Raw genomic sequence first — 15,476 nt, 5'->3', positions numbered from 1 at the left:
TTGTGGGTGTGATCACCCGTGTGTACACCTGTGAGCATGGACGCGCTTGTTTTTTGTTTTTTAAAAGGTTCCTTCATGTAATAATCTGCTAGAGGGTGTGGGGGGGCCACAGCCCCGTCCTCCAGGGCATGAAGCAGGTATGGAGGAGATCAAAACTCCAGACATCCAGAGGCCCCCAGAACACAAGAGACCAAGGAAGACCAACAGAGGGGCAGCCGCGCCACTGTCCCAGAAAGAGCTGAGGAGAGTCCCAGATGAGGGCTCACTCAGCAGCCGCAGAGCAGAAGCCAGGGGGAGTTGCAGTGACGCGCCCGTGAGCTCCGCCGGCAGCCAGCTGCGCCTGAGTGACCGAGCCCCAGGCCGAGAGGCCGGGGGCACCCCACCTCCGAAGTGGCCCGAGCGAGCCCCAGGCTCCAGGCCCCGATAAGCGGCCGCCAAGGAGTGAGCCGGTGTGTACCTGGACGCCCACCCCCGGACACAAAGAGCCACCAACGCACCGATGTCCGAGGGGGACCGCCACTGGCAGGGGAAGTGGTGGTAGGGGGAGATAGGCCTCCAAACCTTGGAGGGCCTGAGATGTCCCCAGAGAGGTGGCGCCTGACACCCAACCTGACATATAGACACAGAAATACAGGCACACACAGACACAAACATCCATTCCCACCCTCATGCTCTCATATGCACTTACTCCACACTCAACCAACGTGGAGACAGACATAAAGAGACGTTGTACACACGATCACACTCCCCAAGCGTACTCTACGAACCGGGTCTAGGTGCCCTTGCCCCTGGAGGGGGGAACTGCACCCAGACCCAGGTGGTGTTACCCTTTTCCCTACGGTGGGGGGAGGCAGACCGCCCCGACTCTGCAGCAGGAGGAAGGCCCCACACTCCAGACCGCAGTCGGACGGCCAACTCCTCCTCCTAGTCCTAGCCCCCCCCGCTCCAGCAGGTCGCAGAGAATGGGGGTGAGAGAAGACTCCAAACCTCCCTCCACCCGCTCATTGTAGTGTTGATGCATGTGTGTTCTAAGGTGCATTTAAAACCCAGGAGGGCTTGGAGCTACCTGCCAGAGAGCAGCAGGTAAGCGCATGGTCCCTCCTGCTAGCCCTCAATGTCTACGTGTATTTAAAATTGAGAGGTGGGCAACGATGCCAGGAGTGGGGTGTACACCCTGATGGTACTTTGGACTCCGTGTATCGTGCCCACCCCCAAGATCCTATATGTATGTGTAATGAGAGTGTGAGTAATGTGAATGTCTAAGTTGTGGGATAAAATTGAGACAGAGGCAGCCAGAAGGGGACAGAGGGGGGGGGGGGGGGGGGGGGGTAGCCTCCTCTGCACCCTGGTGACATACCCCTACTCCAAGGCCCTGCATGTGTGGGTGGTTGTGGTGGAGCGGGAAGAGGGAGGCAGCTGGAGATGGGGAGGGAAGGAAGGGAGGGGCAAGTGACCCTTCCCTAGGGCCAGCTCCCCCGCTGACCCCAGTAGGCACCCCCATACGCCGCGACCCGCCAGGGAAAGGGGGCCCAGGCCCATCCAGACCGGGGCCCAGCGCAGCAGCGCCTCCCGGCCCCACAGAGCCCGGGACAGTCCTCCCAACCCCACCACAGAGAAAACTGCACCCACCCCACCATCCACTCATCTTCCAGACTACATAAGACAATAAACACCCAGGCTGAGATCTTCCTCCACCTCTCCTGTATCTTTTCCATTGAGATCTGATGTGTTTTCAGTGTTCCTTAATTGTTTTGAGTAGTGTATTAATGAACTAACCTTGTGCTATTGACGGATCACCTGACATGTTTTCTTGGCTGAAGCTTGGTAGGTTTTCAGTGTCTTCTTCCTGTCATATGATGTCATTTGTCTCCCCTATCTGAGGCGCTCGACATAAATGTTTACTGGGAACAGTTTATCCCTCATCTTATATCTTCCCTGTGCTAATAGGTTTATGTTAGCCTAACCATAGTTCTGCAGTAACTACAAGGATGCAGATTATTACATGTCAATTACCCCAACTTCACTAACCCTCTAAACGTTGCTGGTATTTCGTTTTCTGTCTCCGCTTGCATCCACAGTTATAGACAGAGCTGTACGTCAGAATATTGTACATCATCCATCCAAAAAAAAACAAAACTGTGCAAATCTGCAGCTCTGATAGCCTCTGAGAGAGAAACAGGTGTCTGTTTACAGATTCAGCAGACACAGAACAATATTATCATCCCGTATGAGTCATATTTCTGGCCAGCTGACAAATCCAAGTCCACTATTTACTGGTAATGTATCTCTGCTTCAATCTTCAGCAGCTCCTGGGAAAAATATCTGTCTGATTGGCTACTCCAAGTCTTTGCCACCTGGTTGCTAACTTTATCTTTCTTCTGTTTGGTGCTGTGCAGGTTGTGTACAGTGGGTCTTATCAGCCTGCTGAAAACAAGTGTTCATAAGAACTGTAAGATTCTACACTATACGGAAAATGTCAAAGTCAAAGGAGCGCACTAAAAGCTGGTGAGCTAGAGCCCAAAATCTCTGAATAATCAGTTAGCAACACCTGTTGTGATTTATTTAGTTATTTCGAAGTAATGCTGAGGTAATAATACTTATTAAAGTACAGGACATGAGGTCCTCAGAAGTAAAGTTAACAAAGAAATGTGTTTACTAGAGAGAGAGTGTGTGGATGAAAAGAAGACGAGAAAGGGAGGGAGGGTTTGCATGTGTGGACATGAAGGCAGTAAAGGCCTGGGGACATCGAAGGAGAAAAACATTAGAGATGATTCAGAGACATCGCATGGCACATCAACACATACCTCTTTCTCTAAGTCACTCACAAACGCCCCTAATCTCTCTCACACAAACCACTGGTCTAGTGATGTGTACACACTCGCATTAAAAACACACACTTCTGCTGTTCAGAGGGCGTTTAACGAAGCTTGTATGGATCAGCGTCTACACTCATCTGTACCTGAGAGGGATTCTTTATAAGCAGTCTGAGTGAGCGAGTGTTCAGATTGGCAGACAACATTTCCTGAATTAATCTGTACCCCTGTGTTTCATCTCTTACAGGGAGTTACTAAAACCCTTGATGTACCCTTCTGTACACTTTTGGCCTAAAATGTTTACTGTTTTCAGATTATCTAATGATTTGTTGGGAATGTGGAGAAGCCTGTGTTTGACCGTAGAACCATTTCCTTCCACCTGCTTCACATTCTGAAATCTTGCCTTTGTCTCCAGAAACTGCATTGGCGAGCTTCTTATATAATTACTATATTTTTCCCACATTGGTTGCTAAATTTGGAGTTGTGTCTGAACAGCAGCCAGTGTGTTGTTTTTTAGTAAAGCCACTGTCTTCAACTGATAAGATCTACATAGTGAGTGCCACCATACAACTATTATTAACCCCCATGAAAGGGCTGCACCTGCATCCCACACCAGCACTCAAAGCTTCTGCCGGTACACACTGAAGGAAAGGACAAAACACGCACACGCTTGATCCATGAATGTGGTAGAGAAGGGGGTTAAAGTCAAGGAAAAACAGGCGTAATTGGGTAATTACACAACCTGAGACAGCCTCACAGCAACAGGTGGAGACAGACTGAAAGCTAACTGCAATTAATATATTCTATATAGTAGTAAAAACAAATTCGGAGTTGCACAATACTATATCATGATAGTTTGAAAACCAGATTTGTGGCACATAGTTTAGCAGGTTTTTGCTGCACTCATGCACAAACATGATGTCCACGGCACTCCCACCATTATTTTCTTTTAAACTGGGCCAGAACCGGAAAAGATGGATGATGTCAAGGATCATGCAACATATCATCCACATACCATACTCTAATAAAACATTGTTTTGTATTTGATAACTGTTTTGCAAAGCGGTGAAATAAGTATTTTGATATTTTAAGTAAATATAATATTTAAGTAAGTACATTTTATGTAAATGTCACCCTTCTTAACAGTTCTGTACACCATCACAGATTCAAGTCAAACAAGATGTGACTGAAGCACCAACATTCAGCTTTAATTAAAGGGGTTTTTACAACTACTTGGTAAGCTAACCATATGAATTTAATTCATATTCTATATATAAAATATTGGCTTCTCTTCACTGTGCCTACACGTAGTTTGATAAAACCTTTTTTTCCTGTTTTAATGTCAAAATCCTGACTTTGACAAAACACCACTTGTTTCATCTCTGTTCCCACAAATGGGCCAGCAACTAGCCTCAGCTTACCCATCATACTTTCTTTTTCATGGCTCAGGGACATTGGGCCGTTTGTGATACTCCACCCTCAAAGGATGGAAATAATACCACTCATGTTATAGTGGTGTCTCTAAAGAAAAGAAAGGAAAAGAAGAGAGAGAGAGAATAAATATTGTACTGTACTAGTTTGGCAGTGATGTTTTTGGTGAGGCTCACTAGGACAATATCTGTATGTAAATGTTGCAACACTGCCCTCTAGTGGTACAAAACCTACCCCACTACAGTTTAATACCCATGCCAGGTATTACTGCCAGGGATCAGTAATATCTTCCCCACTCGCTGTCTGAGGAGGGTGCACAGTATCCTGCGGGACCAACATCACCCTGCGCGCCACCTTTTCCATCTGCTGCCCTCAGGGAGAAGGTACAGGTCTATACAGGCCAGAACATCCAGACTGGCCAACAGCCTGTATCCACAGGCTGTGAGGCTCCTGAACTCTCTGCCCCCCTCTCACGGACAATAACCATATCCAACTTCTTAATAGCAATGAACTGGTCTGCATTGGTGCATCATATCTTTATTCTCTTCCCCCTCCTGCCCCCCCCCCCCTTTCTTAAATAGATAACTATCATATCTGATATCATATCTCACAGTACAATAATATTGAATGGGTTGCATTGTTGTATTTTGTCATGTTTCTCAGGTCTTTGTCTGAATTTCTACGAACATTATTGCTAAGGATTGTCTTATTGCATTGGAGTCACACTGGGTTAAATATGTACACTTGTGTTTTAAGGGGTATTTATTATTTTCTTCTTTTTTGGGGTTGTATGGAAGCCCCAAACGTAATTTCATTGTTCTTGACAATGACAATAAATAATACTACTACTACTACTTACTAGTGAAATCTAAATTACTACATTTAATTAAGGATTGTCATTAAGTATATGTAGAGGTGGGTTCAAGTATTGTTAGCTCACAGACTCAAAGGTAAAGCTTTAATATTATCATGGGCATCCAGTCAGAATTTATAAAGAGATATCCTCTAATTCATGCTTTGATCATTAAATGTTTTCAGCTGCAGGTGTGATTGGGCAGACAAGAAAAGGAGAAAAGTGGCAAAGGGCTGCTTACTAATTGAGCTTCAAGACTAAAGTTAAGGTAGAGGACTCCATCTTAGCAAAACAATTTTATATACTATTTCTTAAGATACTAACCAATTGTAGAGGGTTGTAGAAAAGTATCTTTATTGTGCAGTGTACTTCTTAGTTCACAATCTACTGTCTTGTTTTGTGGGGATATCTATTTTTGGTGTTAAAATCACCTCCCCCAAATAAGTAATTAGAATTCACATAATGTTGTTTAGATGTCCTGAAAAAGAAAATCATTGTTTATTTTGTTGGGGGAGGTGTAGCAGCTAACGAGGATAAAGTGTATGTGACTTATTTTAGTTAGTAAAATTATACATCAACACAAATGGTCTACACTTCAAAACCTGACCACGGGATTTTCCTTTTGAAATAGCGACATCTGCTGATTGGTTAGCGCTGAAGGAAATCCAAGGCCGTACATAGCGAAGCTCGTTCAGCCTTCCCAGGTTATCAATCCATTATCTGGATTTGCGTTTGTTATCAGTTCACGGAGTGAATGTCTGCGAATGCATCCAACTCATTTGTTCCACATTCTTCTCTTTCTAAATTATCTTCCTCCAACCTCTTCAATGCCAGGAAGGAAATCTATAGTGGAGAGCAGAGAGAAAAAAATAACCTCCCCTCAATATCATATAATCATATTATATCATATGATGTATTGCTTGTGTTTGTCAGACATAAAAAGAATCAAAGTAAAACTGTCTGATTAATTTTGATTAATATTAATGTTGATTAATACATTTTAATGACAGTTGAAAGTTTCAGAGCTCTAATGTAAAGTCGTCCCCTTTGTATCCCACACTGAAATTAAAACGCTTATTTCATCACTCTGTGCACTACATCACCATATTCGTGATTAGCGTTCATCTCTTGTCCTTTTACAACAGTGTTGCATTTTACTGTTATACTTTCTCAGTTCTTTATAGATTTTTAATCACCATTTGATAACCTTTCAGTTGTAGGTGTCATAGGGATAATTTCCTGTGGAAGAAAAGTCTTTTGATTTATGAAGCATCTCTTTTAGATTGGTAACATTTTTCACATTTACAGATCTCAATCACCATTGCCCACATATAACAGTGATTATTCCCATGCTGACACAGCCAAGAGACTGAAAATACAATAAAGGTTTTGATGGCCAGAGAGGGTTTGTGTGCTTTTTGGGGGTGTTTGTTTATGTGCATATTTACTTTTTAATTTGGTTTTGCTACCCCAGACTTGGGTTATTCCAGGTACCCATCTGGGGCAGGCAGAGTATAAAAGGAAGCCAGATGCTTTTGGTGTATGTCGATGTTCATGAATGCCTGCTGCAAGTAAAAAAGACCCCAACTTGATGGATGAGTTTTATTCCAGCCTCCTGTCCTCCAGTCTGACACTGAACAACAAGAATTAGAACCACCTTTACCAGCAATAATAATGATTTTCTGTAAGACTTTATCAGTCTCTCATATTGTTGTGGTGGGATTATGGCCCACTTTTCTTTACAATGTTGTTTCAGTTTGTTGAGGATTTCAGGTATTTCTTTAGGTACAGCGCTCTTATAAGGTGCTACTACAGCACTTCAGTCAGGGTGAGGTTTGGGCTTTCACCGAGCAATTGTAGCACCTTGATTGCAAGATGCAAGAAAGTCATGTCCTTAAGAAACAGGAAATAAAAATCCAGCAAAGACCTGGTGCAGGACTTGAGAGATACATGGTGCCATTCAGTTGACCCATCTACTGTTCGCTGAAGCCTTAACAGAAATGGTCTCAGTGGAAAAATTGTTGTCAAGAAGTCATTCTTAAGGGAGGGAAGCAGGGAGAAAAAGGTGACTAATTGCAGAAAACTGGATTGAAAATCAGTGGCAACAGGTGGATCTGTGGATGGTTCAAATTGTCATCATATATAAAGGAGATCAAAAGACAAGTATGGCAATGAGTGTATGCTGTAAAATACCTGTAAAACATGATGATATACACCAGTTTTTGGCTAATTATTCAAAAACAAAATGGTCAAGCACGAGGAATGGACTGAAAATCAGTGAAAAGCAGCCAATTTGCAAAGAAAATGCCTTCAGGGAGCATGGAGAACTGTTCCTCAAGACCACTTTAACAAATTAAAAATTACTGGCTGCTTGGCAAAATACAAAGATCTGAGCAGCTCAAGACTTTTGAACAGTACTGTAAATCTGACACAAGGCATCTTTTTTTTTAGATGACTGTTTGGTGCATGATCCCTGATGAAAAAAGGAATCAAATCAAATCAAACTAAAACAACTAAATATGCACATTTGTATTAAAATACTAAAACTTACCTCACAGTTTCACAACAATAAAGCTTCACTTTTAATATACGTACATCATCATCATCATGAAGAACAATAACAATAACAACAACAACAACAACAACGTCACGTCTCGCGGACGCGCTCGAGCCAACACCACGCGACAGTGACTGACAAGATGGCGATCATTTCAGAAACAGAGGAGTTACTGCGGTGAAGGAGAGGCTTGGTATGCTGTTTCCTTTCAGTAGCAACTAATTCTGAACATGTTTGTGACCGTGCCCCCGACGATGTGTGAATTCTGGCCGAGGCACACTTGGCAGGTCGGTTTTGAAGCCCTGTCCGATGCCGGCGAGCCGATCTCCGGCTGAACTTGTTTCAGGATTGTCGCCGCTAGCTTGTCAAGCTAATACTACCTAGCATGCTAGGCTAACGTTAGCGGCAAGGGCAGCTAGGGCTCACTAATCTTGAATAAATACAATAAAATTAGACTCTTAGTTCAAACAAAATGTGTTCGCGTGTGTTGTAATTTTATTTTCATTCATTTGAGACGTTTATTTGTGAGACTTTGAAAGCGCTTTCGAGTTAGTTTTACACAATTCAGTATTTTGTAATCGCAACTCTTTACAGCTATTAATTACATGCTAGTGATAGCTGGCTAACTTTAGCTTTTTGGGAGAGACCCTCTGTGAAGTTGGGCTCCTCGGGCTGAACACTAACGCGTGCTGCGCTCGTGCAGTTTATTGAAATGCTACTCTGGCTGGTTGTGTTGTGGCTGTTTTACTCAGAGTTAGTGTGAGGCTGTGTGTCGGTAAAACCACGCACAGCCACAAGGACAAACCAAGCAAAGCAAAGCGCGCTAACTTGCTGGTAAAACTTCAGGACATTAGAAACTCTGGGACAACCCCCGAGAGTCATCGCTTTATTTGCTCAATTAGAAGCCACTGATTTCTTAATGCTGAGCCAGGAGGGTTGCTGCTAAATCTCCGCGGTGATTACTTTAATGTGGATCATGCTTAACCAGCTTCTGGCTCTGACAGCGACGTGCCACGTTATTCTGGATGTTTGTGGCTCGTCCCGATGCCAGCCAAAGGCTCGGCGCGAAAGCATTTCAACATGTCTGGAGACCAGACAGGATATGTGCCCCGGCAGCTGTATTTATATCATCCATGGCAGCAATCTGATGAACACGTATTGAACACACACGCCCCCTCCTGCACTGGTAAACAGGGGGACTGAGTGCGTTGAGCCATGCTTGTTTTGCTTTGTTAAATTGGTGGTTTATGACTAACCAAACTATAACTAAACGTTAACAGAGTTAGAACCGATTTTCCCGCTATCCTGTCCTCTCCAGACATTTTTAGCATGGAAACAACCCTCTGCAGAAGTAGTCTTAAGGCCTGTACTATGGAAGTGGAATTTAAGCCTATCCTGATAACTTTAGGCTTAACCCTGGGTTTTAAAAATGACCGAGGCAGTTCACTTTCCTACCTGGATATATTTCCATGCTAACTTATGCTGCAAACGTAACTATTCCTTCTGCCAACAGACTGGGTGGCTGTGGCTCAGGAGTTAGAGCAGGTCATCTGCTAATTAGCAGTTTTGATCCCTGGCTGCAAAATGTTAACCCTGAGTTGCTGTCCGATGCATCTCCTTACATATGAATGAGGTGTGTGTGTGTGTGTGGATAGCAGATTAGATCAGATTATTGTATTTTTTTTGTTTCCCAGTTGATTGCAGATAAATAAATTACAAAAATTTTATTTTTCTATAAGCATTAATATATGTTGCTAAAACAGGACATCCATTTGTACTTGTTGACCTTATATCTAATTTGGATGTCAACTACGCCTATGTTTGTATTCTGTCTTTGTATTTACTCTCAGACTGTTGAACACCACTAAGGCTGCAGCTGAGAGAATAAAAACTAAAACTGTCTCTTATACTCAAGTACTTGAACAATTCAGGGTTTAGTGTCTTGTTGTTGCATATAGATGTCTACATATAGACTAGAGTAGCTGGGAATTGATACACTGACCTTCTGATTAGTAAGTGGCCATTTTATCTTCTGAGCCACAGCTGCCAGCCCTGAAAACAGTGGAAACTGATAACAGAACCATTCCCAAGGGCATGTTGAACTTGCTCTATAGTACACTGCCCTGTACCCATACAGTGTGCCCATAGTGCACCACTTTGCAAGCTCAGACCCCCTCTTTTTTTCCCCCCCTCAATGATCTTGTTCCCTTGACATCAGTTGGGGGGGGGTCAGCCCACTCAAGGATCCCCAAATTCTTAGCAGCTCTGTGGGATTTGAAAAGAAGCCAGAAGAGGTTCTGTGAAGAGTGATTGGTATGTTTTTAGCTGAACCTAGAGCTTCTCAGCATACTGGTTGCTCAGCTATATAAACAATTCGATTTCAATTCAAGTTTCTTTATGCTACAGTCACCTCAAGGCGCTTTATCATTTAAGATGGAGACCCTTCAGTTTATGGGAGAAAACCACAACAGTCAACAGAAGGAAACCTCTGGCAGAACCAGGATGTCTTGTGAACAGTTGGTGGTGCCAATCTGAAACTAATTTTAACATCTTTCAGGTTAAAATTTTCTTAAAGCCCAGCTGCTGCTAACTAGCTATCTGTAGTGTCTCCCTTCTCTTGGCTGAGCAACAGGTTTCAACTTCATTGCAGCTGGAGTTGATTGTTCAACTCCTCCATTTTGGGCTGCAGTTGGTAGTTGGGACCAGTTTAGCTTGACTCTGCAGCAGGTAGACAGCTTGTTCCTGTGTCCCTATGCTGTACAGAGCTAAAGAAGAACTACTGTTGTCAGTTGCTGTGCAAGATGTTGGAATTAGTGTTCATCTGCAACCAGCTGATTGTTCTGCTTGGTTATTGATTTGTCAAAAAGTATTTACAATACTGTATTGCAGAGGAGACATTTGGAAACGGTTATTTTTTGTTGCTTCATTTTCTGAACACTTAAATCACCAAGATAAGAATCTATGGTTTGAGAAGGAATTAGACCCTTTTAAGTTATCTAAGTCCTTTGATTTGAGGCTTTAGAAAATCTAGCCTATGATGTGGAACTTTAACCGATTTCCCACAGATTTAAACTGCTTTTTTCTACAGCCTCAGTAAGCTCGTCAACCCCAGTGTGAAAGCGACCCTCTTTCCGTAGAGTTGTGTTTATTCGCCAGTTATTTTACTACTGGTCCCTGTTGAGGTTGAGAAATGTTTGAGTCCGCATGCCACCTGGCAGTTTGCCTCAGTTTACTCTGCGTAGATACAACCTCACAAAGCAGTCGATGGAAATCAGATGCAATAATAATTTCTGGTTTCATGTGTTTCCTGTAAAGAGAAGAGGATGAAGGTATACATTTAAAAATATATGTTGTTGTTTTTTTTGGGGGGTGGGGGGGTTGGTAATTCATCTGGTTTTAATCTTAAATGAAAAAAGCAGATGTCTGCGTGTAGTGGGACATTTAAGTGAAAAGTGTTTAGTGTTTGTTTTGCGTAGATGTTTGCGGCATTGTGGTGGGCGCACTGCAGTCTGTAGTTTTGTGTCAAAACCATACATCCAATCACAACAATAGCGATATCGGGTGAAAGGGGACAAAATGTTGATGTTCTGATGCATAAATTGTGCACGGGAATGAAAGGTCCAGGCATGAAGCAGTTGGAGCAGTTTGTTTTTTCCCCCCCCCCAATAGTGAGCGATGTAATCCTGCTGTTGCTGTCAGGTTGAAGGGAAAAGCTCAACTAGTCAACAAACCTAAAATGGGACTTAGCAATTAAACCATAGAAGTTATTAAACTCCAGAGTCATCAGTCATAAGTTGTTGGGTTTTTTTAAACTGCAGTCTAGTTACGCATTCAGTTTTATTGAAAAAGAATGAACAGTATATTGTTTGTTGTTAGCCTCTTTTTCATCTGTATTATGTTTAAAAATCCCGTCTAAAAGGATGTGTTTTTAAATGAAGGAATAATGGTGTTAAACAATAATGCTCTAACATGAACGCCTGTGGCCTGTACACAGGTAAACTTATCAAAGTTCTCACCTAACCTTTTCTCTTCCCTCTCTAGACAACACCACCATGCCCTGGGAGGGTCTCACTTCTCAGTTCGCCATGGTTACCATGGTGATATGAAGCCAGCGTGAAGCGCTGACAAACAAAGACTTGCACGCCAAAAGGTCAGTTTGACTGACACAGCCAACTTGGCGGGCAGGCTTGTGTAATGGACAGGTGTAAGCATGTGGGGCGGCTGCGGCTGGCCCCAGACCACTCCATTCTTAACCCCCAGAAGTGGCACTGCGTTGACTGCAACACCACCGAGTCCATATGGGGCTGCCTCGGCTGTGCCCACGTGGCGTGTGGCCGCTACATCGAGGAGCATGCTCTGCAGCACTTCCAGCAGCAGGGCCACCCACTGGCGATGGAGGTTAACGAACTTTACGTTTTTTGTTATTTGTGTGACGACTATGTTCTGAATGATAACGCCACCGGAGACCTCAAGTTGCTTCGCAGTACACTCAGCGCCATCCAGAGCCAGCGTTATGAGGTCACCACCCGCAGCGGGCGCACCCTGCGCTCCGCTAGCGCCAGCGTGGATGTCCTCATGCCATCCGGCGTTCGTGAGTTGCAGTTGAGGGACGAGGACCGAATGTTTACCGCTCTTTGGCACCGCCGCAGAGCACTTATGGGACGCATCTTTCGCCTTTGGTTTGGCCTGACTGAATGTGGAAAAAGGAGAGCAGAGGAAGAGAGGAGGAGGGAGGAGGAGGAGGAGCAAAGAAGGGAGGCCAGGGAGAGGAGGCGAGCTCTCAAGAGGCAGCTACAGGAGGAGCTGGAGAACGCTCCTCTCAGGAAGAGTCGTCGCCTGCGTCAGAAAAGCCAGAGAGTTGGGGATCTGACGACCACAATGCTGACTTCTCGCAGGGCACGCAACAAGACGAAAACTCCAGCGCCCCCATCCCTGAAACGCAGGCAACGAACCCGAAGCCCCGCCACTGTAACCCCCAAGAAAGCTGGACAAAAAAAAAAGGTCCAAGCAACCCCCAAAGCACGCAGCTGTTCTTCAACTACCAAATCTAAGCCCAAAGCCGCTTCAGCAACCCTGCATACTGCCCAAACCCCTGTCTGCCGCAAGCAAGGCACCAAACAGGACGGCTCGCCCTTCAAGCGGCGTCCTACCGTCACTCCTGGAGTGACGGGATTAAGAAATTTGGGAAACACTTGTTATATGAACTCCATCCTGCAGGTGCTGAGTCACCTGCATGTTTTCAGGGAGTGCTTCCTGCGTCTGGATTTAACACAGGCGCTGGAGCTACTGGCATCTGCCGTCCATGGCCAACTGGTGGAGAAGGCCTCATCGCAGCCCCCCTTGATCCAAAGGAAGGGACTCCAGACCAGCTCGGGCTCTGGGGTGGGGCTGAGCGGCGGGGCGTCACGAGGCCGCAGCATGGAGTTGATACAACCCAAAGAGCCCAGCTCGAAGCACATCTCACTGTGCCATGAGTTGCACACCTTGTTCCAGGTCATGTGGTCTGGCAAGTGGGCGCTGGTATCGCCTTTTGCCATGCTGCACTCAGTGTGGCAGCTGATCCCGGCGTTCAGGGGTTACGCTCAGCAGGACGCTCAGGAGTTCTTGTGCGAGCTGCTGGATAAAGTGCAGCATGAGCTGGAGAGCACGGGCAAGCACACAACCAGTGCTGGGGTCCCACAGACGCAGAAGCGGCTCATCAAGCAGGTGCTCAGCGTGGTCAACACCATCTTTCACGGCCAGCTCCTCAGCCAGGTACACACACACACACACACACACACACACACACTCTTCACCGATACAGCCGGCTTACCTGACAAGCTTCATGATGTGTGCACATGTGCTGGTCTATAGCTCCACTAAAGACGTTTCAGCCAGGACAAAAGGAAAATCACTGACTATTTAGTAGTTTTTCAAAAAGTATAAATTAATGTTACTAAATAGACATTTTTATTTATTAAGACAGTCTTTACTGGTTTAAAATGAGTGTTTGGGGTTGGCTGAACATGTTAGCACAGTTTGTCCACATATCGTTAAGTCTATTGTGCTAATCAGAGGCTGTGACCTTCAGAGGAGCATATAAAGGCATGAAAATCTCAGATTGGCTCTCATACTGTGTTTGCATTGATTTGAATTCATCAGTCATCACTGGCTTTGATTCATCCTGTATTCATAATAATCAGAATAAACAGTTCAAACTAAAGAGAGGTGGTTAAACTGTAAGCAAGGAGTATTTATTTTTGGTCTGATTTCAATTCATGTCTAAACTAATTCTCACTTAGAATTATTTAGGTAAAAATGATCAACTGTTTACACACCAGTATAGTACAGCGCCCCCACCTGGCCCATGCACCGGGAATTCTTCTTGAGTTATTTATTAATTTTATAGACAAAAGCTTCAACTGTTAACTACTATATTTCTGCAGATTCTGGTAACATTAAAAAACTGCTATAAAAGGAAGAGCCAAGCACACTATTTAAATTTTATCTGTTAAGCTGATATCCATCTACCTATGTAAGTTATCAAGGTAGTTAATTAATGGTAATTAATTAATTATTGCTTATACCAGGTGGTCTTAAATCTGTGTCTTATAACTTTTCGTTGTCTCGCCTTCAATAAAAGGGAGGGAAGGAATATAGGAAAATATTCTGACTTGTCGACATGATGCTAAACAGCTGCACCCCTTAAAGGTGGATGAGGATGTAGGAAATGGAGAGAGTTGGCTTGAGGACAAGAGATTAGTCTCTGCTTGTAGAGGCTGAGCACACACGGTGACACCTGCTGCTGCTGGTATATATATATATATATATATATATATATATATATATGTGTGTGTATATATATATATGTGTGTGTATATATATATATGTGTGTGTATATATATATATATGTGTGTGTATATATATATATATGTGTGTGTATATATATATATATACATATATATATATATATATATATATATATATATATATATATATATATATATATATATATATATATATATATATATTTGTGTGTATGTATATGTGTATATTAGGGGTGCAACGATACACAAAATTCACGGTTCGGTTCGATACTTTGGTGTCACGGTTCGATATTTTTTCGATACAAAAAAAATGTTCATGCCTTTTTAATTTGTCATTTATTAAAATTATAAATATATATTTTAACACAAAAGTACAGTTTTTAAATTTAACCCTAACCCTTGTGCGTGTTGTTTTTTAGCTCGTCATATTGCAGCCACAGAAATTCTTTTGTCCATGAAACCATAAAGCTGCACTTTCTTTTTGCCTTATAGTCTGATTTGTCATAACTTCTCCGTTTTGTGGTAAGCTTTTCTTTGGCTGTCACTTCTTCACCCTGACCTGTCTTATTTGGCTCAGCAGAACTAAAATATATATCTGTCTGTGAAGGTTCTCAGTCATCCAGGTCATCGTAGTGAAATATATATCCTGCCGCACTCACATAAGCTCAGCGATTCTCTGCGCGATCAACCTCTCACATGTTTAAGCTGCGGGAGATTTCACTTGTCATGTTTGCATAGTAAGCTAACAATTAATAAGACGATGTCAGAGGAATTGGTGCACAAATTATCATCACTCACAGATCAGTGCTGTCGCTCTCTATACACAGTTCGCGCGATTGCAAAGTGAAAGCAAAAAAACAAGCGCAAATTCAAACACGATTTCAATATGTCACATATTGACAGTGGCTCACCCAATGACATAATTACCCAGCTACATTTCTGAAAGAATGCAAAAGCATTGACATATATTTTTCCTTCCTACAATAGCCCGACAGGCAGGGCAGAGATAGCCCCGG

At 43.5% G+C, this 15,476-nt stretch overlaps 1 protein-coding gene across 2 annotated transcripts in view; it reads left to right on the top strand.

Moving 5' to 3' along the window:
• Positions 1 to 7,752: 7,752 nt before the first annotated feature.
• The window catches only part of usp44 (ubiquitin specific peptidase 44), a 17,633-nt gene continuing 9,909 nt past the window's right edge, over positions 7,753 to 15,476 (top strand). Inside the window, exons 1-2 of one of the 2 annotated variants that reach the window (XM_085251003.1) lie at positions 7,753 to 7,847; positions 11,696 to 13,408. In XM_085251003.1, coding sequence (XP_085107129.1) covers positions 11,849 to 13,408 — 1,560 coding nt within the window. In that variant the 5' untranslated portion in view covers positions 7,753 to 7,847; positions 11,696 to 11,848. Of the gene's footprint in view, positions 7,942 to 11,695; positions 13,409 to 15,476 lie in introns of both variants that reach the window. The other variant, XM_085251004.1, reaches the window with a different exon arrangement.

Source organism: Mchenga conophoros, linkage group LG17, assembly GCF_057382185.1.
Source record: "Mchenga conophoros isolate Kocher_MC1m ecotype Shallow Benthic linkage group LG17, M_conophoros_male_GT1.1, whole genome shotgun sequence".
Classification (NCBI taxonomy): Eukaryota; Metazoa; Chordata; class Actinopteri; order Cichliformes; family Cichlidae; genus Mchenga; species Mchenga conophoros.
This window is presented reverse-complemented; position numbering and strand designations above follow the sequence as displayed.